The 24,302-nt window shown below is 52.1% G+C and overlaps 1 protein-coding gene and 1 long non-coding RNA gene across 3 annotated transcripts in view; both read right to left on the bottom strand.

Moving 5' to 3' along the window:
* The window catches only part of LOC141574668 (uncharacterized), a 30,272-nt gene extending 25,079 nt beyond the window's left edge, over nt 1–5,193 (bottom strand). Inside the window, exon 1 of the long non-coding RNA XR_012501637.1 lies at nt 4,982–5,193. This is a non-coding gene — a long non-coding RNA (uncharacterized LOC141574668). The remainder of the gene's footprint in view (nt 1–4,981) is intronic.
* A 4,316-nt stretch (nt 5,194–9,509) lies between these two features.
* On the bottom strand, nt 9,510–23,625 carry MAN2B1 (mannosidase alpha class 2B member 1). 2 transcript variants are annotated; one of them, XM_074350655.1, is made up of 24 exons: nt 23,419–23,625; nt 22,611–22,713; nt 22,264–22,437; nt 21,718–21,911; nt 20,958–21,090; nt 20,587–20,732; nt 19,936–20,052; nt 17,339–17,424; nt 17,135–17,255; nt 16,977–17,055; nt 16,676–16,785; nt 16,326–16,433; nt 15,906–16,022; nt 15,094–15,267; nt 13,900–13,997; nt 13,700–13,817; nt 12,407–12,525; nt 12,215–12,316; nt 11,962–12,049; nt 11,702–11,782; nt 11,051–11,278; nt 10,434–10,589; nt 10,238–10,340; nt 9,510–9,750 (listed from the first exon to the last, which is right to left on the bottom strand). In XM_074350655.1, the coding sequence occupies exons 1-24, from the start codon at nt 23,578–23,580 to the stop codon at nt 9,641–9,643; spliced, it is 3,027 nt and encodes a 1,008-aa protein (XP_074206756.1). In that variant the 5' UTR covers nt 23,581–23,625; the 3' UTR covers nt 9,510–9,640. The 2 variants fall into 2 exon arrangements, with proteins under 2 accessions (XP_074206756.1, XP_010952504.2); XM_010954202.3 differs by having other exon boundaries at nt 17,339–17,421.
* Between the last annotated feature and the right edge of the window lie 677 nt (nt 23,626–24,302).

The raw sequence follows: 24,302 nt of genomic DNA, 5'->3' as shown, positions 1-24,302 counted from the left end.
TAGACTGTTGTGGCTGAGAATGTTTTGTGAAGCACTGACTCCCCTCTTCTCTATATTGCATTTGTATAAGGTCTAATTTGTGTAGTATACACTTCGTTCTGTTAATATCGCTGGTGACTGTGTGCTCCAGATCCCACTACGCCAGCTACAGTGGTGCCGTCAAAAGGAAGCACGTGAGCCCGTCGTGTGCGCCTCCCCTGCGCTGGGCAGGGACTCCTGTGACCCAGCCCTCCCCTGTGACAGTCAGCACCTTCCTCTCATCAGACTGTGGATGTGTCCCGTTACTCACAGCTGAACATAATTCCTCAGTACATTTTCTGTTATGTTTAATTGTATGTGATTTAAAACTATTCATATTTTTGTCAAGTGCTTGTGTAGATTTTTCTTAGAAATTTCTTACTAGCTCTTTCAAAAAACTTGTATACTAACAAATATTACCTTTTCCATTTCCTGATGGGAAATACCGAAACATCCCATTGCAATTGTGGATTTTTAGATCAACTTTGTATTTTTTTAAGTTAATCATACATTTTAAATCAATATTTACCATGTATATTTTTCCTCAGGCAAATTTTATTTTTTCATAGTTAAAATTTTTGTCATGTAACAGATTTCTCATTTGTTCTTAATTAAAAACTTCAATCATGGTTTTGTTAGTGCCTTCTTACCAAAAACTACCAGGAGCACACCTGTATTCAAATAGAGGGGTGTATAAAAAGAAAAAGATATACACACACACACACACACACACACACAACTGAATCACTATGCTGTACACCAGAAACTAACACAACATTGTACAGATATCTACTTCAATTAAAAAACCCACAGATGGGTATAGTGAATCATCATAATAAAGATGACTGCAAATCATAAATGATCGTGGCCTGTGTCAGTAAGAGGGAGTCCAGAAGGTCACTGTCTTACAGGATTTGGACTTGCGTCAGGTATCGCCTCCTTTTCAAGTTAAGTGAGGCTTTTAGGTAAACTGTCAAGAACACAAACCTAGCAAGGGACCAAGGCAGAGTTCCTATTCCAGTGAGGCCTTTCTTGCTCAGAAACTGTGCTCTTGATACTAATTTGTCAGCATTCCTCCTCTGCTAAGCCCTGTAGACTCAAAACATACACAGCTTAGCACAAACGGCACTATACACTCTGGATATGTAGACATGAAACGAGTTCTTGCAGCCCTAGTGCTTATCTTTTTGTGGGAAAATAGATTAATAAAGGGCACAGTTTGGGTTTTTAAGATAGAAATAAGGGCTGTGGGGGGAAGTAAACATGATAGGAGGTAATACGGAGACTGGGAGTGTGTGTGGAGAGTCTGGGCCGCGTGAGGGAAGATGTCATCACTGATCATTTTTTATTTCCACCATCTTGCATCTTAAAACACTATCTGAGGAACTGCTTAGGTGCAGGTGTAAAAAAGTGGGGAGTGAGGCTGACAGTCCTGCATTACTTTGATTAACAGTAATGGTTTCCCACATACAGACCTGGACAGTTAGGCCACAAGGCTATACTGAAAGCCCTACTTACTTTTCTTGAATAATTAAAGCTGATTTGGCTGATGTACACTTTCCTAAGACTATTTTAATTCAGTGTTTAGCCAGTTTGCATTTGTGCATTCCTTAAGTCTGGCTGACCAGACCCAACTGCATGGACAAAAGAAGGAGAAAAGGCTATGGACTCCTTAAGATCTGCACTGACTCAGGCTCTGGAATTAGGCCACCCTAACTATAAACTACCATTGTTTTCTCTTTCTGCATGAAGATAAAGGAAACGCAGTGGAGGTGCTACCTCAGAGGCACGGTGACCAGTACCAAGCCACAGGATGTTATAATCAGCAGCCAGGTTCAGTGGCGAAAGGACTCCCACCGTACGAGGGCTCTGTCAACGACAGCACAGCGCTCTCATGCAAAGCTAGGGAAGAACTTAACAACGGGGTCTCCTTTGACTGTGTTCCATACTCAGGTTAATCTCGAGTTCTGATCCTTCTCAGCACTATTCTGTGAGTCAACTTGCCTCTTGCGAGTATTGTTGCTTTCTTCACCTGTTACTACTTTGGCTTGATGTAATAATCTTAACGCGGCAACTTTACTTCCAGCAGCCCAGGCTGACAATGACCATTACTGCATACGCTGATTATCTTCATACACCTAGGAATGACTTACAAAAACTCCTATCAATGATGCTAACTTAACTTGGTTTATGGATGGAGCTTACTTAAAGGACGAAGAGGGACATTACCTAGCTGGATATGCAATAACGTCCACCGTGGACATGATTGAAAGCTCTTATTTACCAGATGCAAAGTTGGCACAGCAAGCTGAATTAACTGCTCTAATGAGTTTGTCAGCTAGCTAAAGAGCAAGTAGCAGACATTTACACTGATAACTACTCTGCTTTAGTTGTAGGACTCCCTTCTAAAATCTTCTAGAAGAAATCATGTAGCTCATGATTTCTTACTAACTTAGGCCAACCCATAAAGAACAGGAAGCTAGTGTCAGAATTATTAGACTCTATACAATTACCTAAATAATTGGCCACCATTAAAATGCCTGGAAATTTCAAATTTGACTCATTAGAGATTTGGGTTTAGTCCCTTAAATGTAGTAGGATTTTCAAGGATTTGCATAAGCTTTAAGTAATTCTCCTTATATCAATGTTAAAAATTCAATTGCTTTTTCCTCACATTCATTAAAACAGGAATTTATCTGCCTTAGGAACAGTACAGCCTTTTAAATGTCAAAGCTCTCTAGGGACAAGCATGCACAAAAATGATCTAAAAGTGAAAAATGCACATGAGAATTTAAATACACTTCTCACAGCTTGCGGTTCTCTTACCTAAAAGGAACAAAAATCCTATTTGGTTCCACATTTTCTTGCCTTAATCACGTATTTCTCAATCAGCTTACATTTTCAAAGCCCAAGAAACTAAAAATGTTACATGCCCACACGGAAGAAATAAATACAAAGTGCTAAGGGAAACTAGAGTTAAAAAGCCCCAATGTTCAATAGATAAAGGAATCCAAAGGAAAAAAACACAAACATTCAAATCAGATCAGACAAGCATCCTGTTTCCCAATGAGGAAAAAGGAAAACCCACATGCAGAAGGTTAAACACCTTCCCAAGCTTAAGTTCCAGACTCTTCCTGGTGAAGGAGAGTGAGGACACCTGAGAAGCCGCAGAAATGAATTCTGGGAGCTCCACATACCTTCTTCTCACTAAAGAATAATGGGTTTTCTTCCCTCTCTCAGACTTCAATTTTCACAGATGAAGAAATTCTTAGCAGGATTCAGTTTAAGGTTCTGACCAAAACTGTTAAATCCTTAAACCCTTGCATGTCAAACCCTTCCCCACGACCCAGAATTCCTTTCACAGACTTTCTCGATGTGCACAGATTATACTCTTGAGTGCAGCTACACTGTGGATGCCAAACTCAAATCCAACGTCTGAAACAGGCCCAAGAAAACCATAGTTACAGCTCCAGAAAGGGTACCACCCTCACCCCGTCCACATCCCCACTTTACAGGGCTGTAGCTTTTCTCAGCATAAGTGGAGCAGACAGGACACTTGCAGGGGAGGCTTCCCAGGAAGAACCAACTGGGCTTCCAAGTACTTCCCTTTGCAGGCTCAAGGGGCCCTTAGCTTTGGTCAATGGCCACAGGCCTTTGCTCCGCACTGGAGGTGCTCTGGACCACCACAGACATTTTAAATGACTCAAACCCAGCATCTGAAGAACCATCAAATTCACTCAAACTCAGTGTTTATGTGGAAAGGACAGAAGAAAACTGTAAGCCATTTTGTCTAGTTCAACTAGAAATCTCATAAATATCTACTCTTTCCAAAAATGAAGATGTCAATTAATCATTATTTCCATGGCAATAAATTATAAACAATTTTTATATTTGAACACTCCCAGGTGTTACAAGACTAAGCCCTGGGATTCAATTTGAAATCACCCAAAGGAAAGGAACAGACCTCAGAAACTTACAACACATGCTCAGGGATAGAAAAAAGAGAAATAAGGATTTTTTAACAAATGCATAGTAATACTGGAATATTTTATCTTCTCTGAAATTCACTTCTTTCTGTGTCTCTGAAAACATTTTCTACTGTCTTTCAAGCTCCACTGATTAAACAAAATTTACATTTATTTAAAAAGACAAGCTCAAATAAATGAATGTCTTTTCAGGGTGACAAACCCAGAGAGGGGCAATGCTGACAGGACAGATCAGCCATGAAAGTTTCCCAAGAGGAACTTCCAGCTAAAGGACTTCCCATAGGAAAGATCCTGATGGGAAAGACACAGGGATTTCATGTAATGTAGGTGGTTATTCTTGGATTTCTCTTCTGTAAAATATCCACAGACAAGAAACAAATCTTTAAAAAAGCCATCCTTGGCCCTGTGGGAAAATGATAAACAAAATACTGTGCCGGTTTGAAATGCCTCATGGACAGTCGATAATGATGCTGTGACCAGAGGGTGAATGGCTGCGTTTAAGAACGTGGAATGGACATTCAGGCACTTACTGCCAGCCCTAGGAAGAGCCAGACTAGAGGGACAGGGTTGTGGCTTCGAGTTTGGAAAACTCAGAGGGAAACGGGACTGGGGATCCCAAAGACCACAGCATCTCCCACGCATGAACCACAGAGACTGAGTCGGGACTGTCCCTTGTTGACCATCCCTGTGGTCACCACACAATCTGGGGCAGACGACGGGCCGCAGGTGCAGAGCTGCCCAGAGAGGCTCCAGCCCCGTTGCCGAAGATGCCCCACGCAGTGACCAGACTGGACGCCCGGGGCCCCGGCTGCCGGCCCCGCTCCCCACGCTGCGAGCCGGAGGGGACTGAGGTCCGAGCGGCGTCCCCCACGGACAAGGCTTTGCAAACTCGGGACTTGACGGCGCGGAGGCCCGGGTCCCGCCAGGGCCTGCTCCGTCCAGCTCTTGTCTCTGGACACCCAGTCTCGCACACTCACCATTTCCCGGCTCCCGCGTCCCCCGGAGTCGTCCCAACGGCTCCCACGGCGGCTCCCGCGGCTGGTGCCTGTCGCAGCGCGACAGAGCGAGCGGCAGCGCCACCAGACGCCGTCAGTCAGCTGAGACGCGAAGTAGGAGAGCCAACGCCGTTTACGGAGCGTCGCCCCACCCACCTTCCGCAGCAGCGTCCCTGATTGGGCAGCTCTCAAGGCTCCGCCCCCGCCCCGGGCCCCACCCCCCACCCCCCACCCCCCCACCCCCCCACCCCCACCTCCGGCCCGGTATCGCGGGCCGGAGTCTGTCCCAGCTGGGGATGTTTGTATTTAATTAGAATTCGTTCTCCACCCTTGGTAGCAAGCTGCAGCACCTTCTGAAAGCGGGAAACAAGTGTGCACATGGAATTCAAGTGCCAGTTTCCAAATGGAGGGACGCCCTAGTCCAGAGCAAGAGGAGCACCCAGGCCGGGCCAGACTAGAACTAGAACAGTCAGGGTCTTGGGATAATGTTTCGAGGCTACCTACTCATGAAACTGTGACCCTTGTTTACAAACTTAAAAATTACCTGACCATTTTCATCCTTCACCGTTTACAGCGTTGAGGCTTCCACCCATTCCTTCCCTACTCCCACAGATTTGTTATTTTAGATAAAGATCCCATGGCCTCGAGAGAACTTGGCTCTGCTGGAAGTTTGAACACACAGCCCTATCCTGAGCATGCAGGCTCTTCTCAGACCAACCACAAGCTATGAAGTGTGTTCAATAAAACTCTTAAGTGTACATTTAACACTGCAAGGAAATTTACATCCGTTTTTTAGTGTTTCCCTAGAGAACTTTGAAATGCAAACAGCTAGAATATCCCTAAGGCAATCGAATTCTTATTTTTACTGCTATAAAATAAAGAAATAAAATGTTATGCAAATTTACGATGTATCTGGAAACTCTTAATATACTTATTTATTTGAACAGATTTATTGAGACATAATACACATATTATACAGTGGACTGCTTTAAAGCTTACAATTCAATGGGTTTTTTAAAAAAAAAAAATTCCAGCAGCTACTTTAGAAGATCAAGCATCTGCTGAGGACCCTGACCAGGTCCAAGGTGCCCACCTCTGCACCCCTCTGTTTGGCCTGGGTTGGTCCCTGCCACTGGAGGAAGGCTTATAAAGTTTTGGGAGGAGTGTCCAAAAACAAGCCCCAGTGTAACTGCAGTTGGACATTGGAGGCCTTCTCTGGGCCTCCCTATCCCTTCTTCGGAAGAGAAAATTTTCTGGACGCACATCTGGCAGCAGTGCCCGGCACAATCTTGGCCTCAAGACGGGGACCTAGAAAGATTCTCAGGAAGCACTCCCAACAACCGGACACCAGGTGGGAATGCAGCCGAGCACAGGGCGCCATACCCTGATCACCTGGTGGAGGGGATCTCCGTGTGCAGTCAGCTCACCTGGGCAGTTCCCAGATGCCACTCTCCTCTACACTGCAGTGACAATATCAGAGAAGCCTGTTCGGAGGTGGAGTGTGTGGCAGCGCTGCCAGGTTGATGGAACTTGTCCTTGGGCTTGGCTGTTGGGAGTCCATCTCACGCCCGCTGCAGCGGAGCTCCGAGGGTGATATAAAAAGCGGCCACCAGACTGCGCCCGACAACTGGCCTGGACACTGCCCCCACCCCTCCTCACGCCACCTCTTCTGGGTCTCACTCGAACAATGTACCTACCCTCGGCCCGCAGCAGCCCAGGGTGGCCTGGTGGGCCCGGAGCACCGTCCACAGAACTCCTTGGGTGGCCAGTGCTGTTCTCAGCCCCCAAGGAGGACTTAGACATTTTTCAGGAGGCACCCCCAATGACCCAGACTCACATGGACAAGTGGCTGCTGAGGCTGCACAGAAGGCTGTCTCAGCCTTCTCCACGGGCCTCCCAGGCCATCTCAGTTTAGTCTCTTCCTCCCAAGAGGGCTTAAATTTTCAGGAAGCACATCTGGTGACCCATCCCCACACAGGACTTCCCCCCCAAGCCCTGGCTACCCTCGAAGGTGGTCCCTAGCCTGGTCACTGCCTCGCTAGAGAGGAGTTGGAAACATTTTCCAGAAGCATATGTGATGAATAGGGCCCACCTGTGAGCATGGGTGGGGCCAGAACACCCTCCCTGAGGCTTCCCTCGGTGGCTAGGACCAGAATCCTCCTCCCGGGGGAGATTTAGAAAAATAGAGGGGAGAAGCAGATCTAGCAACTGGGCCACCCAGGTGTCTACAGGTAGCACTGGGGAGCCCTCTAAGCCCAGGCCAGTGGCCCTCACCCAGAGGGGGACTGGGAAACTCGAGAGGCACAGTGCCAACAGTCCTGTCTGGGTGCCTGCCTCTGGATGACTTCCTGGCCCCACCAACAAAGGGGGCACCTCTGAAAATGAGGCCCATAAGCACAACGATAGTGGGCCTCTGGTGCCCCCCTCAGCCTCCACGGCTGTCCCAGCTGGTCCAGCCTTCTCAAGGGGACTTAGAAACATTTTTGGGAGTGCCTCCAGTGACTAGGCCTTAAGTGGGTCACTGGGTGGACCTGGGGCACCCTCCCTGCTTGGCCCAGGCACATCTTCAGTCCAGGCCCCACATAAGCTGTGGGCATTCCTACCCAGCCTGGGTCGGCACTGTCCTAGTGAGGAGGACTTAGAAATCTTTATAGGAGGCAATCTTAAAGGCTGGCACTGAAGGAGGGCCACCATGGGCCTGGGTGACTTCACCCAGCCTCTCTGCCAGTCTAGGCCGGTGCCCCTGCTCAGGATAGAAGAATGCATTGACCAGGGCACAAAAGGATGGCAGCCAGGCCACAGTCACACTTCCCAGGACACGCTGGCCCATCCAGTCCTGTCCACACCACCAGAGAGAACTAGAAACATTTTTGCCAGGCACTTCCTAAGACAGAGCCTCACACAAAACCATTGGCATGCCAAGGTCCCGACCCAGAACTTCCTAGCGGGCCCGGAGCCTGTCCACACTGGACCAGGATTTAGAAATGTTTGAGGGGGATGCTTCTGCCAACAGGGACCCACTCTAGACAGCAACCAGGTTGCCACACCCTTGGGCCTCCATGTCTGGCCCAGGCCGGTCCTGGCCTCCACAGAAAGTCACATAAACTTTTCAGGTGTCCCAATAACTGAGATCCAAGACTGACAGCACCTGAGCCTGTGGGTGGGCCAAGTTGTCCAGCCCAGGCCAGTGCCTCCCCTTTGGATGAGGACATGGATGTTTTCAGGAGGCACAAGCAAGTGTCATGAATCCAATACCAGGACCTGTGCAGAACCACAGCCTGGCCTGGGTGCCCACCCTGAGTCTCTCTGGCTAGCCTGTCCCCACTACCAAGGACACCTTAGAGAGGTTTACAGGAATGCACCGGTATTGTGCTCCATGCAGGATGGAGGAAGGACCCAGGACCACCTCCAGGGGTCTCCTTGGACAATGCCCGGGATTTGGATATATTTTCAGAAAGCACATGGATGACCGGACATGAGATGCCATCCCTGGGGCACACTGCTTGGCCCAGCCCGATCCCTGCCACCAGAGGAAAACTCAGAAGCAATTTTGGTGGGCACCTATGTTGGGGCCCGAAGGACAGGAGATGGCCCTGGGGCACATGCCCCAGACTACCCTGCCTGGCTCTGCTGCCTTCCCCTTTTGGAAGGAAACTTAAAAGTTTGAGGCAGATACATCCAGTGATTGGACCCCATGCAGGATGGCAGCTAGACTGGGGTGCCCTCCTTGGGCCTCTCTGGTCTATCATTTTAGGGGGAGACTTAGAAAACTTTTCAAGAGGCACATCCAACAACTAGACCATCTGTGATCTGCCTAGGGGTTCTAAGCTGGCCCAGGCTCATGCATGTTCCCCATCAAGGGAGACTTACAAATATTTTCTGGAGGCACCTCTAACAATCAGGGGCCCAAGCATCCAAACACTGGTCCCCACAGGGGCTGCAGGTGGGCTTGGCATGCCCTCCTAGCCCCCATACGACTTCAAAGGACCCATACCAGACTCTACAAACTGGAGGATAGGTCACCTCCTTTCAACCCTAAATCTCAGGTTTCATCCCAAGATCTCCTGCCTCTGTAAGACTCAAGAACATACTAGGACATGGCAGCCCCTCTGTCTGTCTCCTGGGAGGCCCACAGCTCCAGCCTTTCTGTCCAAGATCCGGCTTTGGGTAATTCCACCCACCCCCAGGACCTCCCAGATTCCTTGCCCTCAGGGCCCCAAGACAGAGTCTGGAAGGCCCCAAGGTATGTCTGGCTTTCCCAGCCCAGGTCCAGCAAAAGCCTGCCCTCGATGGCTTCTCAAACAGCTGTGTCACAGCCTGAGTGGACGAAGGAGTGAAGCAGGAGTGGAGAACAAACTGGTGAGTGAGGTGGGGTATGAACAGCGTAGACCCTGGGGTGAGGATTCAGGCCTGCAAGGCCTCGGGTCAAGGGTCAGCTAAGGTTTGCTGACCTTTCTGGGTCATAAATTCCATTGAAAAATGAAAACCCACACTCAGTCACACCTTAACCTGAGTCTTGGTAGGGGCATTTTAATGGCTTTTGTTGGTGGTAGCAACAGCAGCAAGAGAAGGGGGAGAGTTTGTGACTCCCCTGGAGGAGTAGGCTCAGGCTCAGAAGGGGGCACCTTGTCCCCGGCAGGTCTAGCGGTCCTCTTTCCATTGGACTGAGGCCAAGAAGGTACGAATTTCCATAGGCTGCAGTGTGATGTTGGCAGAGACCAGCCAGTGGGGAGAACGATGGGGTGTGGGGCCTGGGGAGGTAGAGGGGAGGAGTGAGGGGTGCAGACTTTCTCTGCCTTAATATCCCATGCCACCCCACAGCACTGCCATTCTCCCTCCCCTGGGCCTGAACACAGACACACCACCTTTAATCTGTCCCCAGGGCCTCACTCCCAGACCCTTCAACTGCCTCCCAGGGCCTAGACACCACCCCCAGATCCCAAATCCCTCTCCCACGCTTGACCACCATCCTCACATCCACAAGTCTCGCCCCAAAGACCATCAAGCCAACCCCTGCCCCCAGAGCTAGACACCCACGGAGACTCTCAAATCTTGTTCTTGGGACTGAACTCCATCTTCAAACCCTCAAGTCCTACCACCAGTTTGCTGGACCCCCTTCTGATCCTTAAACCCCTAATTTGGATCTGAACACCGACTCAGGCGCTTGAGCTCTATACCTAGTCCTGGTCAACATTCCCACGCCTCCCACACGGCCCCCATCTCCGGGCAGGTCCCCACCCGTGTTCGGTGTCCACCGGAGCCTGGTGGCGTGGGCCCGTAACTGGTTGGCCGCCAGCGTGGTTTCCTGCAGGTTGGTGATGGTGAAAGTGGAGAACAGGTCCTGCGGGCAGTGGATGGGCGGCGCTGAGTTAGGACAAAGCGGGTTTCCCGTCTCGCCTCTCTCCTTTCTTCTTCCCACCTCTGCCCTCCTCACCGTCAAGTCCAAGGTCACCGGGGAGCTCAGGCAGCGACCAGAGTCCTCTCCTACGGCGAACTGGTGCTCTAAGCGCAGCAGCACCGTATTCGGACCCCAGCGGGCCAATGTAAGTAGATGCACGGAGGGTGGCAGCTCTCGGCGTAGCCCCGAGAACTGCGGAAGAGGAGGGGGGACTGAGTCGGGAGGGGCGGGACTGAGCAGCGGTCAGGAGGCGGAGATCCGGCGCGGAGGGGCGTGCCTTGGACGCGGTTAGGGGGCGTGGCAGGAAGGGGAGGACCGAGCCAATGAGGGGGCGGGGCAGGGCCAGGTTTGGGGCGGGACTGATCTGGCCGGAGACTAGAGTTAAGGCCGAGAAGAAGCAGGCAGGGTGATGGGCGGAGCAGGACCGAGGCTGGAGAAGGTGAGTAGGCGAGAGAGCGCGGCGGAGGCTGCCTGGATGACTGGCTGAGCTAAGCGTACAGGACTAGCTTACGTCCTCCCCAGGACGGGTCAGGGGCGGGCGAGGTGAGTACCGGTTAAGCCTAGAAAAACCTGCCCATAACCCTGCCTTCCTCCCAACCCTCTCCGCCAGGCTTCGTTCAGGTCCCCTTTCTGCGGGCCCCACCGCCCCTCACCTGCGTGCGTGGGGCAACTTCGGGGTGGTAGGGGGCGCCGCCACCCCAGGCCAGCACCACTTGCGGGGCCAGGACTTCCTTCTCCGCCTGCAACCGGTGCCCGGCGGCCGCGGACTGGGCCTTGTCCAGCAGCACCAGGTGGCGCCCTCGCACCCACAGCCCAGACCCCGCCTCCAGCAGCGGCTCCCCTACTCCGCGTGCATCGTCTTTCAGCAGCCTTCGGTGCACCTGCGGGGAGAGTGGCCAGGAGAGGGTGAGGGTTCCCTCTAGCCAATTTCTAGGCCAGAAATTGGGAAATCATACATATATGTGAGAATTTCAAGAAAAACTCAAGATTGGGAGGAACAGATGAGGACGAAGATCTGGTAGGGGGTCCTCAGTAGAAGTGGGGGTCCGACCTAACAAGGGACTAGGACAGAGGGAGGTAAGTGTCTAACGGGGACGTGGATAGAGCAAGTCAGGGCCTGGAGGGGAGGCTTGGGTAAGGATTGGATTAAAGCACGGAGTAAACCTCTCACAAAGGAATGGAGGTCTCAGCTTAGTGGGGAACCACAAACAGAGGGGTGCACCTAGCAACAGAAACTGGCTTCACGGTCCTGCAGGGGGAACTGGTAGGGGGACCCTGACTTAGATGGGGCCCGGGCCACTCACCATGAGCTCTATGGAGCCGTCACTCAGGCTACTGCCCCCCTGGGAGCGGTCAGTCAGCACAGTCAGCTGCTTGTGCCCATCCTGGTGGGGGAGGGGTGAGTGAGAGGCTGCACTGCCGACTAGCCTGAGTCCCCAGGTAGGCCCCACAAGGATGGTGGAGACTGCTGAGGACAGTTGGGTGATATTAAGAATTAGAGATGACTCCCCACTCCATAAAGGGGTGTCAGGAAGAAGTGGGGAGCACAACGAGGGATGGGTACCGTGATGTAAATGCGGCTGTTGACTGGATAGTAGTTTCCCGCCACCGGCTCAGTCTGATTCAGGTTCCAGGTGGGTCGATAATCCCGCCTAGGGTGGGGTGGGGTGGGGTGGGGTTTGATCAGGCCCAGGGTCAGGTCACTTGCTCTTCACTCCCTCTTCATCCTCCCACACTCCTTAGGATCAGCAGATGACCCACCAGCCCTGGGCCCCAGCACACCTCAGACCACCCCTCGGTGCCCCCAGTCACCCCACCTCCTCTCCAGGATCTCCCGGCCATTGCTGTCTGTGTAGAAGAGTCCTTTTGTCTCCAGCGCAGTGTCAAAGCGACTAATGACCTCCTTCCCCCAGTCATCACTGTACCCAACAGGATGGTAAGGTTGTAAGCCTCATTTGAACTCCACTCTGCCCTTCCCCTGGCCCCCAGTCCCAGCCTGCACCACTCACCCTACAGGTATTGGCCCCACTGTCCACTCCAGCTCCAGGTGCCGCTGTCCTGGGTACAGGCGGACCACCTGGGAACACCACGCTGAGAAGTTCTGGTGCACTTCCTGCACCAAGGCTGTCTGTGGGCACATGGGGGTGGAGGGCAGGTGTAAGCACACACCTGAGCAGAGGTGAGCCCTGAAAACATCCACCCCTGCCACTGGCTCTCCCACTGGCTCAAATGCAAATGTGATGTCTGGAGCTTGAGCAGCCATTTTGGGTCATGAGGTGGAAGCTGAATACTGAGGAAGACAGAGCAATAAGCTAGAAGGGGCCTAGATGAATAATGAATCACCCCACCTGCCCAGACTTTCTTTTAGATAGAAAGAAACTTCCATCTTGTTTTAGGCACAGTTAATTTGGGCAACTGTTACAATAGGTAAAACTATGTCCAAATACAGTGACCCAGGTATGCAGGAGTTCACCTCAAGAGAATCATGTGAGGCCTGCCATTACCTTCTCCATTTCCTCCCTAAGGGGAAACATCAACAAGAAGCCCCAGGAAACCCCACAAGTGTGAGCCCCTATTCCCAACCCTGAAGCACCCTCAGATACCCACCCTAAGTGAGAATCACCCAAGCCCTAAGCAAGCGTGAACTCTCAAATATCCACCCAGATAAAATCCCCTCCTACCACAGATCCTTGGTGAAATCTTCAAGCAGTTACACATGGCTCTCCCCATTCATGGGCCAAATGGGAACACCCCACCCCCAATTTCAAAAGCCATGTATACTCTTAACACTCACTACAGATGTGAACACCTTTCTGTGTGCTTCCACAGTGTGACTGTCACACAACCAGCTATGAATATCAGCCCTGTGGAAGGATCCTCAGAAAATTCCCCTGAAGTGTTTGCTTTCTTTTGCTGGTTTTTTGTTTTGTTTTGTTTTTTAAATGGAAGTACTGGGAACTGAACCCAGGACCTTGTGCATGCTAAGCATGCACTTTACCACTGAGCTATTTCCCTCCCCTGCCCCTTTTCCTTTGTTTGTTTGTTTCTTTCTTTTGGGGGGGGACTTGGGCTTTTATTTTTATTCCTTTTTTTTTTTAATGGAGGTACTAGAGATTGGACACAGGACCTCGTGCATGCTGGACATGCACCCTACCACGAAACTATACCTTCCCCCCTTAGCCTTCTTATCTGTTGTAGATGTAAATCCTCCTCCCCACCCCATATATGGCACACCACCCTCCCCACACACACCCCAACATGTGCCATCCCCAAATGTCCACTCATTAGTCTTGGCCCCTGACCTTCACAAGGTGGGTTTGAGCCCAGCCGCTCACAAGCAGTGGTTTCTGTCGGCTGGGTCTGAAGATGTAGGCCCCTGAGGCCTGGGAGCTTTGGTTGTCACCCATACTGGCGTTGTACCTGGGGCCAGGGCAGGTGAGAGTCAGGTAAGGGCCCCCAGCTCCACTCATGCCCCCTCCTTGGCCTGGTGGTCCTCCCTCACCAGTAGAAGGCTTGGTGAACGGGCAGCACGAGGTTCTGGTCCAAGTTCTCCATCTCCACCAAGAGCCCTGTGTCAGGGTCAAACTTAGCCCTGATGTGCTGAGCAGAAAAATGTGGACAGACATTAATGACCATCACTTCAGCGAACAGCAGCCTCATCCTTCCTGGGGCTCAGGAGAAAACCCTGGAGTCACCTACCCTTCCCTCCTCTCTCTCACTCCTCACACCTGATTCTATTAGCAAATCCTGACAGCTCCACTTTCTACCTTATCCTCAATCTGATCACTTCTCACTACCTCCATGGCCTTCTCGGACCAGTGCAGCCAGCCCCTTCCGGGTCTCCCGCCTTCCATGCTCGCTCCCCAGTCCTTTCCCCCCACAACGCCAGAGGGCGCCTGCAACACCAGAAGTGAGATCGTAGTCCATCTGCTCGGAATCAGGGCTTCTTTTGTGATGGACAGAGGAACCACAGTGCCAGAACTCACAAGACGTTCAGGGCCCATGGAAATGTATAAATCTCAGTTTCTTTTAGGATCAGAAGAAAACTTGAAAGAAATAATAATGAATATATTATCATGAAGCCTGCGTGGTTCATAGTGTTTATACCCATACCATCATGAAACATATTTTTAAACATTTTTTTATGGAAGGAGGGACCCAAAAAGGCCAAAGTGCTAGGGTCCACAACAGTCTTAATGCAACCCTCTTTCCCCCGTGGTTCCTTCACAATAAACCAGAGTCCTCCCCTAGGCCCTAAAGGCCCCCATAGTCTGACATGCCACCTCCCCTCAACACCCTGCTTCAGCCACACTGGGTTCTCCAAACACCCAACACCCTCCCACTTGAGGGCTTTTGTATCTGCTGCTCCTTGTCTGCTTGGATCCCTCTTCTAAATGGCCACATGGTTCCCTACTTCAAGTCTCTGACATGCCTCCCTTAATTTGCACACCCCTCCCTCCATCAGCTTTGATGTATCTGGTGGGTGTCACCCATGATGACACTGGGTCTTCACAATAGCCCTGCAAGAGGACACTGAGGCTCAAAGGAAGGCAGTCACTGACTTGAGGACACCCAGTGGGGGACTGATGACCTTAGGCCATGAACTTAAGACCCACTGACCCAGAGTCCGTGCAGCTCACTGCCACACCTCAAATTTGCCACCCAGGCATGGAAGGGGATCTGAATGGGGTCTCACCTCATTCTGGATGACCAAGACGCGGGACGAGGGCTTCTGGAATATGGAATGGAGGTTGTGGGCCTGGGGCCTTTGACCAGGCACCTGGGTTACTGAGTAGATGCTGAAGCCCAGGGCAGGCACTGAGGCTGAGAAAAGCAGCTCCTGACTGTCTGAGCTGGGAAGCGTCACCACCTCGGATGAGGGAGGAAGGAAACCAAGTCAAGCAGCTGTGAGTACACATATAAAGCCACACATACAGGGACAGGTCAAACTTGAGGAAGGGAAAGAGTCCCGGGATGGGGAGAAAAAAATTAGGTGTTGGGTAGGGAGGATGGGGGTGTCATAAATTCTAAGTTAAAGACTGCAAAGATTCATAAGGTGGAAAAAACCCACTAGGAGGGTGGGGCTACTGTGGGAGGGGGAAGAAGTGAGGGAGTAAGTGTGGGAAGGGATCCTTGAGACAGGGGAGGGCGGGAAAGACAGATTCTTGGGGGAGGAAAAGGTTGGTGGGAAGACGCCTTCCAGGATAAGGGGAAATTTTATCATGGGTCGATATTAAAAAGGGGGAAGTACTCATGGGAGGGGGGGTGTTCCCAAGGGGGTGTGATATTAAGGGGCAGTGGGGGAAGACATCAAGAGGAAGAGATAGTAATGGGCAGAAGGTATTCATGGAGGGGAGAGGTATCCATGAAGGCGGGGTACCCAAGAGACAGAGGAGGAAGGAGGTATCCATGGAGGAAGTGTCCATGGGGAGAAGGGAGAAATGCCCATAGCAGGAGGTTTCGGGGGTGGGGGGAAGGGTATTCCTCGAATTTGTCGAATGGGCTTACATCGCTGGGCACAGTTGTGCCATTGGGGTCCCTCACGAGGAAAACGTGTTTGCTGACAGGCAGCCGCACCATCCAATCCACTTTCCGTCCCAGTGGGTTATAAATGGTCACCTGGAACTGGGTGGGAAGGTCAAAGCAGGCACGGGTCACAGCAGACCTTCTGCAAACCCACCCACCGTATGCGGCAACGTCCCTGGGTATTCAAGCCCCTCGAGTGGTGCACTGGTCTCCGTCCTGCCCCAACTTCACTGCACCCCTAGTGATCTCGCCCCAGAGGGATCAGCAACCGGCTGAGCCCCCCAGGAGCCCATCAGCCCCGCCTCCTTTTAGCCCTAGCTAGAGGTTTCTCCGGCTCTCGTCCCACCCACCGACCATGGAATCTGCCCCCGGCCCCACCCCTCCCGCTCCGGGCTGGCTCACGCTCTTCGCTGTCTGGCTCAGAGGACACACGCTGATGTTGAGCTCGCGACAGAACGTGAAGTCCTCCTTGAAGCCGCTGAGCTGCGCCAGCGCATTGCTCAGAAGAACCTGGGGAGGCGCATAAAGGGAAAGGTCTGCTCAGGAAGCCCAAGAGGGTCCCCAACCTCTCCCCTGCCTGTCCCCGCCCCTCCCACCACAGGCCCCGCCCCGTTCCTTCTCCTCCCCTCCCACAATCCCCGCCCTACGAGCCCTTCTAAACAGCCTTCAACCACGCCCCTTCTTGTCCCCGCCCCCTATTTTCCAGGACCCGCCCCTTCCTGTCTCCCCCTCTCCCAGGCTCCGCCCCACACCTCGCAGGGCCCCCAGCCTGCAGCAAGTTGGCGCGCGTAGTCGTTGGCCACATGCTGCCGGGAGGTGCCGCTGACCGCGTCGTGGTGCTGGAGCACGGCCATCGCCTCATCTGTAGGCAGATGGTGAGCCCAGTGGGAGTCTCCATAGCACTCTCGGCCCGGACCCCAAGGAGACGCGAAAAGTCACGTGCGGACAGGCTAGGTTCTTAGGGGCTTTAAGAAGGGACTCAAGGGGGCGGCCGAGGCCAGGAGTCCAACTTCAGCCCACCCACCCCTATCCCCTCACGGGCCGGACACCTACTGAGGGGTGCACTGTCTCCATAGCCGTAGGGTCCCACATTGGCTGCCGGACCCGCCAGCACCTCCAGCTGGTTGCACACCTGTAGGGCAGGGAGTTTTTTGGGGCACCGGGCCTGTCGAGGCCCGTGGGCCACCCCCTCGAACCTGGCACCCACCTACCTGCAGGAAGTTGTAGCTGAGGCGCTCGTAACGTTTGAGGGCGGGCCGACTGGAAAAGAAGCCAGTCCAGAACATGTGGGGCCCATCAGCATAGGGGAAGAAGTCATCCTCTTTCACCGACCTGCAGCAGCAGAGGCATTGAGGGCAGGGTCACGACCCACAGGGCTTGCCACCCCCCCAAGCTCCCCAGTTTCCCCCAAATACCAGGTGAGGTTGGCCTTGTTCAGCTCCCAGAGGTAACAGGCGGGAGTGGAGTAGAGAACATTGACGCGGCTCCCGTTGGCCTGCTGCTGCGGGGAGGGGTGTGTGTGTGAGCCCTCGGGAGTCCATACCTTCCTGGGGGCCCACAGGTGTACACATACATAGTCATACACATGTGCACACTTTCATGCATCTGTGGGGTTCAGATTGCCTTAAGACACAATATGAGTGCAAACCAACAGCCAAGTGTGAAAATGAATGTTGGCGAAAGCTAAATATGACCAGCCTGGAAAGAGTTTCAGGGATGCAAGAATAAATCTGAGATTTTACTAAAATTTTTATTAATTCCAATTTTATTAAAAATTTTCATGGAAAAACTGAACATGATGTTATAAAGGAGGAATAATTTCTCAGCACTGTAAGGTTATTGCCAAATGACACAACTGTCATAATGAATGGAGGCTCATTTTCAACTGAGGAGGTTGAGGAACAAGGTGACGTCTGAGTCAAAGGATGTTTGTTCTGCTCGAGTTGCGTCCCCTGTGCCTCATTTAAGAGGTGTTCAACAAACACTTGAATGACCCAGAGAATATTATACTTAGTGAAGTAAATCAGACACAGAAAGATAGATGCCATATATCACTTATATGTGGAATTAAAAAAAATACAAATGAATCTACATACAAAACAGACTCAGAGAGAACAGACATAGAGAACAAACATGGTTACCAAAGGGGAAAGGGTCAGGCGAGGGATAAATTAGGAGTATCAGATTAACAGATAGAAACTACTATACATAAAATAGGTAAGTAACAAGGATTTACTGTATAGCACAGGGAGCTATACTGAATATCTTATAATAATCTACAATGGAAAAGAATCAAATATATATATATATATATATACACATATACATATATATATATATAACTGAATCATGTTGCTGTACACCTGAAACTAACACAATATTCTAAATCACCTATACTTCAGTTAAAAAATAAATAAAACAATCACTTGAGGAATGAAAGGAAGTGCATAGGACTACATGCCTTTTTGTGCAAACACACATCTACACCCCTAAACACACTCGTATACACATTTACACACATATACACACAAACACACACACTGTATTCACTCAGCAAACAATCACTTGATTCTTCAGTATGCTTATGCTCAGGATTGTGGACACAATCCACAAGCAGAGGCTAGCCCTGCTCTCATGGAATTCACAGCCAAGTGCAGAGGAGAAAGACCGAGCAGGTAGTCAGTTGGTTACAGTCACCCTAGAAGTATCATCATAGCTATTTATGGGGACTGTTGTGAGCAGGAGAAAAAAGCAAGAGCTCCGGCTGGGGCCTGGTGAAGGCTTCCTGGAGAAGAAGACATTGCAGCTGGGGTCTTAAAGGAGAAGCAGAAGGTTTCCAGCCCCCAAGTAATAATAATAAACCACCATAACACTTACTATCTACCTGGCACTGTTCTACTGATCTGTGCAAACGAACTCATTAAACTTTCATCAATAGCCCTGTCAGGTGGGAACCACCATTCTGCCCATTTCCTAGGTAAGAAAATTAAGGTACTGAGTGCTTAAGAACATTCCTCAAAGTGACGGAGCCGGTAAGTGGCAAAGCCAGGATTTGAACCAAGGAACTCCACTTCCAGTAAAATAAAGTGGGGGAAGGAGCAGGCAGGAGAAAACCTAGAGAGGGTGACCTCCTGGCAGCCCAGGAATGTGGTATTTGCAGGAGGAAGTGGCCAAGGTGTTGAAGCTTCCTCAGGGACCAGGGACTTGGGGAGGACTGGGAAATGTCTTCTGGAAGGCCCTTGGTGATGTCACTGAGAGCTGGTTTTGGTGAAACAGTAGGTCAGGGAGCAAGTGGAAGGTGAGGACATAGAGATGGTGCCGGGAGGCAGCTCTGGGGATGGAACTGATGGGAGAGGGGAGACAAGGTTCCGTGCTGATGGGAGAGTGACTGCCGGCCCACATGGCCACAGGCCACTTACAGGGCCATATCAACAAGCCTGCAGTAGGCAGAATAACAGTCACCCAAAGATACCCATGTCCTAATCCCCAGAACCTGTGCCTATGTTAGGTTACACAGAACAAGGGAATTAAGACTGCAGAATGAAGGCTGCTAATCAACTGACTTTAAACTAGATTATCCTGGATTATTTGGTGGGTCCAGTGTAATCACAAGGGTCTCTAAAAGTTGAAGAGGGAGGTAGAAGATATGCGAGTGAGAGAAAGAGATGTGACAACAGAGGCAGGCTCAGAAAGCTGCTACGTTGTTGTCTTTGAAGACAGAGGATGAGGCCATGAGCCAAGGAATGTGGGCAGCCTCTAGAAGCTAGACCAGGCAAGGAGACTTTCCCCTAGAGCTTCCAGAAGGAATGCAGCCCTGCTGACATCTTGATTTTAGCCCAGTGAGACCTATGTCAGACTTCTGACCTAGAGAACTGTAAGATAATCTGATTTCTGTTGTTTTAAGCCACTACATTTATGGTAATTTGTTGAAGTAACAATAGAAAACTAAGATAGCATCCATAGATGGTGTATGTGGCCCAAGCACACGTGCGCATGGGGTGGGGACACTCACCTGGGCGTTGACCAGCTGGATGAGCTTGTCAAGGTTCTTGAACCACATGTTGGCATTCTCATATTGGAAGTCTGAGCCCATGGTCATCACAATGTGGTTGGTGCAGTAGGACTGGCTCTGCAGGTGGGATGGGGGTGTTCTCAAGCCAGGGTGTCCTGGGCCACCCCTGTGGACAGCTGTGTCTTGGTCGATATGTGGTCAAGAGTGTGAGTACACAGAGGGGAGGGTCTAGCTCAGTGGTAGAGGGCGTGCTTAGCATGCACGAGGTCCTGGGTTCAATCCCCAGTACCTCCATTAAATAAATAAATAAACCTAATTAACTCCCCTACCACCAAAAAAAAAAAAAGTGTGGGTGCACAGAGGTCTGAGGGGCAGGAGTGGAAGTGTGTCACATAGAAGCAGAGGGACATACAGGAAAATAACCACAAGCTGTTGAGTAATTAATTCTCTTGGGCCTACCATGCCATGCTGTCTCCTGATCATGGTGGTTGTGTGGGGTGGCAAAGGGGTCACCATTTCTAATCGAAATGCACACAAATCCAGGAGGAGGGCCTGGTGGTGGTGAATGGAATACTCCCTTCCTCAGAGGGGAATGCTGGGCTGAGGGAAGGGCCTGGTGCATGTATACCAGGTTCTGGACATTGGGGTTACCTGGGTAGTGGCCAACTGCAGGAAGTACTGGACCAGCTCCTTGGCATTGTACTCAGGGCTGCTTGGGTCCTCCACAAAGGGGGTGTCGGCACACAGCACGTCCCAGCACAGTTTCTCCGGCGGGTTGTAAATGTTGGGGAGCACACCTGCAAGCCCGCATCAGGCTCAGGGGTGACCCCACACCCCAAACCTGCCAGGCCCTAGCAGGGATGGACTTCAGAATTTGTGGGGCCCAGCGCAAAGTGCAAATACAAAGCCCTTGTTCATAAATGATTAAGAATTTCAAGACAATGGCAGCAGACTATAAAAACAAGCCCAGAGCCCTTCTGAGCCTGGGGCTGGCCCTGTCCCGCCCTACGCCACCCCCTTACTGGTGAAGAGGTCGGCGGCAGGGGGCTTCAGGCTGGCACTAGCCCGCCACACCTGCTCCATCTCTAGGTTCTTCTTCCGCACCTTCTTGTCTTGATAATCCAGGCGCCCGAAGAAGAAGCCGTCAAAGCCCATCTAGAGGCGGGGCGGGATGAGGAGTGGGATTGGAGAGCAGGAGAGGGCAGGATGAGTAAGTACCCAGCTCCTCATCACCAACCTCATCACCAACCGCCAGCCCCCTCAGAGCACAGGTAGAAAAACTGGATCTGAAACTAGGGAGGCCCTCCGGTTCATTCCGAAGTTCGTGGAAGGGTTAGAAGCACTGTAGGTGAGCCAGGAGGGGGCAGGTCCCACATTAGAACCCACCTCCACTTTCCCCTTGCCCCTTCCACAGACTAAGCATGGGAAAGGGTTGGGGTCACTGCACAGGTAACGCAGCCGGCTGAGAAACAGCAGACCTTTACCTGCCACCCAGCTTGGGGAGGAGCAGGGATCATAACAAACGGGGTGGGGTCAAGGGAGAGGGAGGAGCCAACTGGAGGAGAGGTAGGGTCATCCTAGGCTGGGGCACAGCAGGGCCAAGGCCAGAGCCGAAAAGAAATGGAATTCACAGCTCACCCAAGAGGCAGGATCTCAAGGGACCAGAGGGCCAAGGGACAGGGTTTGGTCCATATGAGCTTGCAGAGAAGGGTGGAGATTGAGTGGCCAGGGGAGGAGTCAGAGGGAATTAAGGGGCAGGCCCAAGAGAGGTCCGGGAGGTACCTGTGCGAACAGGGAGGCCTGTTCCCGAGAGTGGCCGAAGGGGTCGATGTGCCAGGCCACATGGGGGCGACCGTCACTGCCAAATGTGTCCTCCAGGAAGCGCAGCCCGAGTGTCATCTGGTCGATGATGGCTCCATAGTGGGTGGCTGCCTCATCATTCATCACCCAGCCACCATTGGCAAACTCCAAGCGTCCTGTGCCAGGAGGGGTAAAGTCCAAGCCATTTGTCAGGGCCAGGAATGAGGCTGGGGCTGGTGACGCAGGGAATGAGAAGATGCATGCCCAGGCCTGGGAGAAGAGGGGTCACTCCCAGGCCAGTGTAGAGAGATATGGAACAGAAGGCCTCTCAGCATGGCAGACTTCCCAGAGGACCTACTGGAGGTGGGGCCTTACAGGACGCATAGGAGTTTTCCAAATAAGGGGAAATTTCAGGCAGGTGCAGCCACATACAGGCTGCACATGGCATGATAAAATCTCGGAAGCCAAGGTAGCAGAAAAAGAAGCTGGGCTGGGCTTCCTCTTTTCACTTCCTTAGGGCAGACTCACCCTGGCGCACCAGGCTCCGCACGATTTCCTGTGTTGCATTTGTCTGCTGGTGCCACCAACGGGAGAAGAAGGCAATTTCCACATAGATGAAGCGGCGGGTGGGCTCCACCAGCAGGGAAGAGATGACCGAGTCTAGGATGTACTGCACCCCAGCGTGCTGGACGTCATTCTGGACTGTGGGCACAGAGGTCAGGCAGTCAGGGACCAGCAAATCAAGGGGAACATTCCTAGACACAGGAGTCCAAGCTGGGCATTGCCCCCACCCTATCGTCCAGGACCCTGAAAGGATCCGAGGGGCTCAGAGGGGCTCTGGGTGTCCCAGGAGTCAGTCCCCATCCTCTACTCACTGCCATAAAAGTACTGGTCCACCGTCTTTAGCCAGCCCACGTCATCATGTGTGTGGGCCACCAAGTGCACATTCAGCATGTCTGGCTCCACTCTGGGGCATGTCTGCACAGGGACCCCAAACACAAACCCACATACCCTGTCAGTAACCCCAAAGTTAAGAGGCAGGCTGCCGTAGGGGGGTTGGGGAGGACATAAGGTAAGTCTTGATCTAGAAGCAGGTGACTCAGGTGGAGCCAGGCCCTCTCAGGGAGGACACACATAGCTGTGTCACAGACAACTCCCACCTGGCACAACTTCTCACCTCTCATTCACACCTTGGGGCAATAATAGTAGTGGCTAATGTTTATGAAGCATTTACAAATACCAGGCAGACACCCTGCAGGGTGGGAGCAATATTATCTCCAGTTTTCAGATGACAACAGTGAGGTTCAAAGAGATGAAGTGACTTGGCCAAGGTCACGTAGCCAGGAAGTGGGAGCCAGGAAGGAACTTTCAGCAGTTGACTCCCAGCTCTAACAATTTCCCACCACACATGCAGCTGCTAACCTGCTCACACCCAACCTCACAGGTAAATACATGCAGAGTCCAAGGAAGCCGACCCACAGAAGCAGAGAGGCAGATACAGACAGCCCCATTCTCAGACACGCACAGCCAGACCTCTCAATGACACAAAGTATGCACTCAGGCCACATTGTCATGTTGGCACCATTCACTAGGCATCCACGAAACAGACCCACCCACACCTCCGGATCCTACTCGGGGCTTCACTCCCGCTAGTGTACGTTTCCGCTCGCGGGCCGCACTCACCTGGTATCCCGCGGCCCAAGCGCCGGGCGCTGCCAGTAACAACAAAAAGAGCCAGGAGAGAGGCGGCAGCGGTAGCCACGGCGCGCAAGAGCTCGTCCGGGACGGCGCCGCGCCCCGGCCGCCGCCAGCACGGGCCCCCAAAGGCCGCGCGTTGGCGCCCATGGCTCTGCCGCCTCCACACTGCCTCCAGGGGTTTCCCGGGCCCGGCTAGGCGGGGCCAACGCCCCGCCCCCCAGGACTCTGTTTGGCCAATGGGCGCTGGCAGGGGCGGGGCTAGGGCGCGGCCTGGAGCATCACGAGACCCCGGCGGCCGTGCCTAGGGGTACCGCTGGGGGATCTAGGAGGGCAGACAGGCGATAAGGTGCGCCCCACCCTCGGGGTGCGTCCGATTTGGCCAGAGGAACATTTAGCGTCTAGTCGTCTCCAAGTGGCCTCTGGATGCCCTACTGTCCCCGTGGGCGTAAAGGTCTCAGATTTCCTACGGGTGCTGGGTTTGCCTTCGAGGTGGAGTATGTCTAGGATCTTAGAGTATTCCGTTGACCTTCAGGGCTGAGGTCCGTGAGGGACCTAGATTGGCCAGGAGCAGAGATTAATGGGGGCCCTGTTCCGTCCTATGGTTTGAGACGTTGAGTAAAGGAATTGCCCTTACAGTGCTGGGGAGGGGAGGCATCCAGTCTTGTTGGGAGAGATACCGGTGTCTTCCGGTGAGGAGTGAGAGCCTGACATGTGGGAGAGAACTCAGTCTCCTATCTTTCCTAGTCCCTACAGGTCCATCCTATTTGCTGACATTACCTCATTCCTCTGACAAGAAAACCAAAGCCCAGATTCCTTAGATCAGCAGGGCTATCTGCTGAGCAGCCAGAGGGCAGGGATCACTGTTCTGT

This window comes from Camelus bactrianus, chromosome 22, assembly GCF_048773025.1.
Source record: "Camelus bactrianus isolate YW-2024 breed Bactrian camel chromosome 22, ASM4877302v1, whole genome shotgun sequence".
In the NCBI taxonomy this organism is placed as follows: domain Eukaryota; kingdom Metazoa; phylum Chordata; class Mammalia; order Artiodactyla; family Camelidae; genus Camelus; species Camelus bactrianus.
This window is presented reverse-complemented; position numbering and strand designations above follow the sequence as displayed.

Excerpts from the sequence above, each read along its gene's own strand:
- MAN2B1 (XM_074350655.1), bottom strand. The coding sequence starts at position 23,580 with ATGGGCGCCAACGCGCGGCCTTTGGGGGCCCGTGCTGGCGGCGGCCGG. Across the intron at positions 17,425-19,935 it reads TCCAGCTGGTCAACGCCCAG|CAGCAGGCCAACGGGAGCCG; the intron begins GTGAGTGTCCCC and ends CCCTCCCCGCAG. Across the intron at positions 9,751-10,237 it reads CCGGTGGACACCGAACACGG|GCCCCACACCCCATCGTTCT; the intron begins GTGGGGACCTGC and ends CTACCTCCCCAG.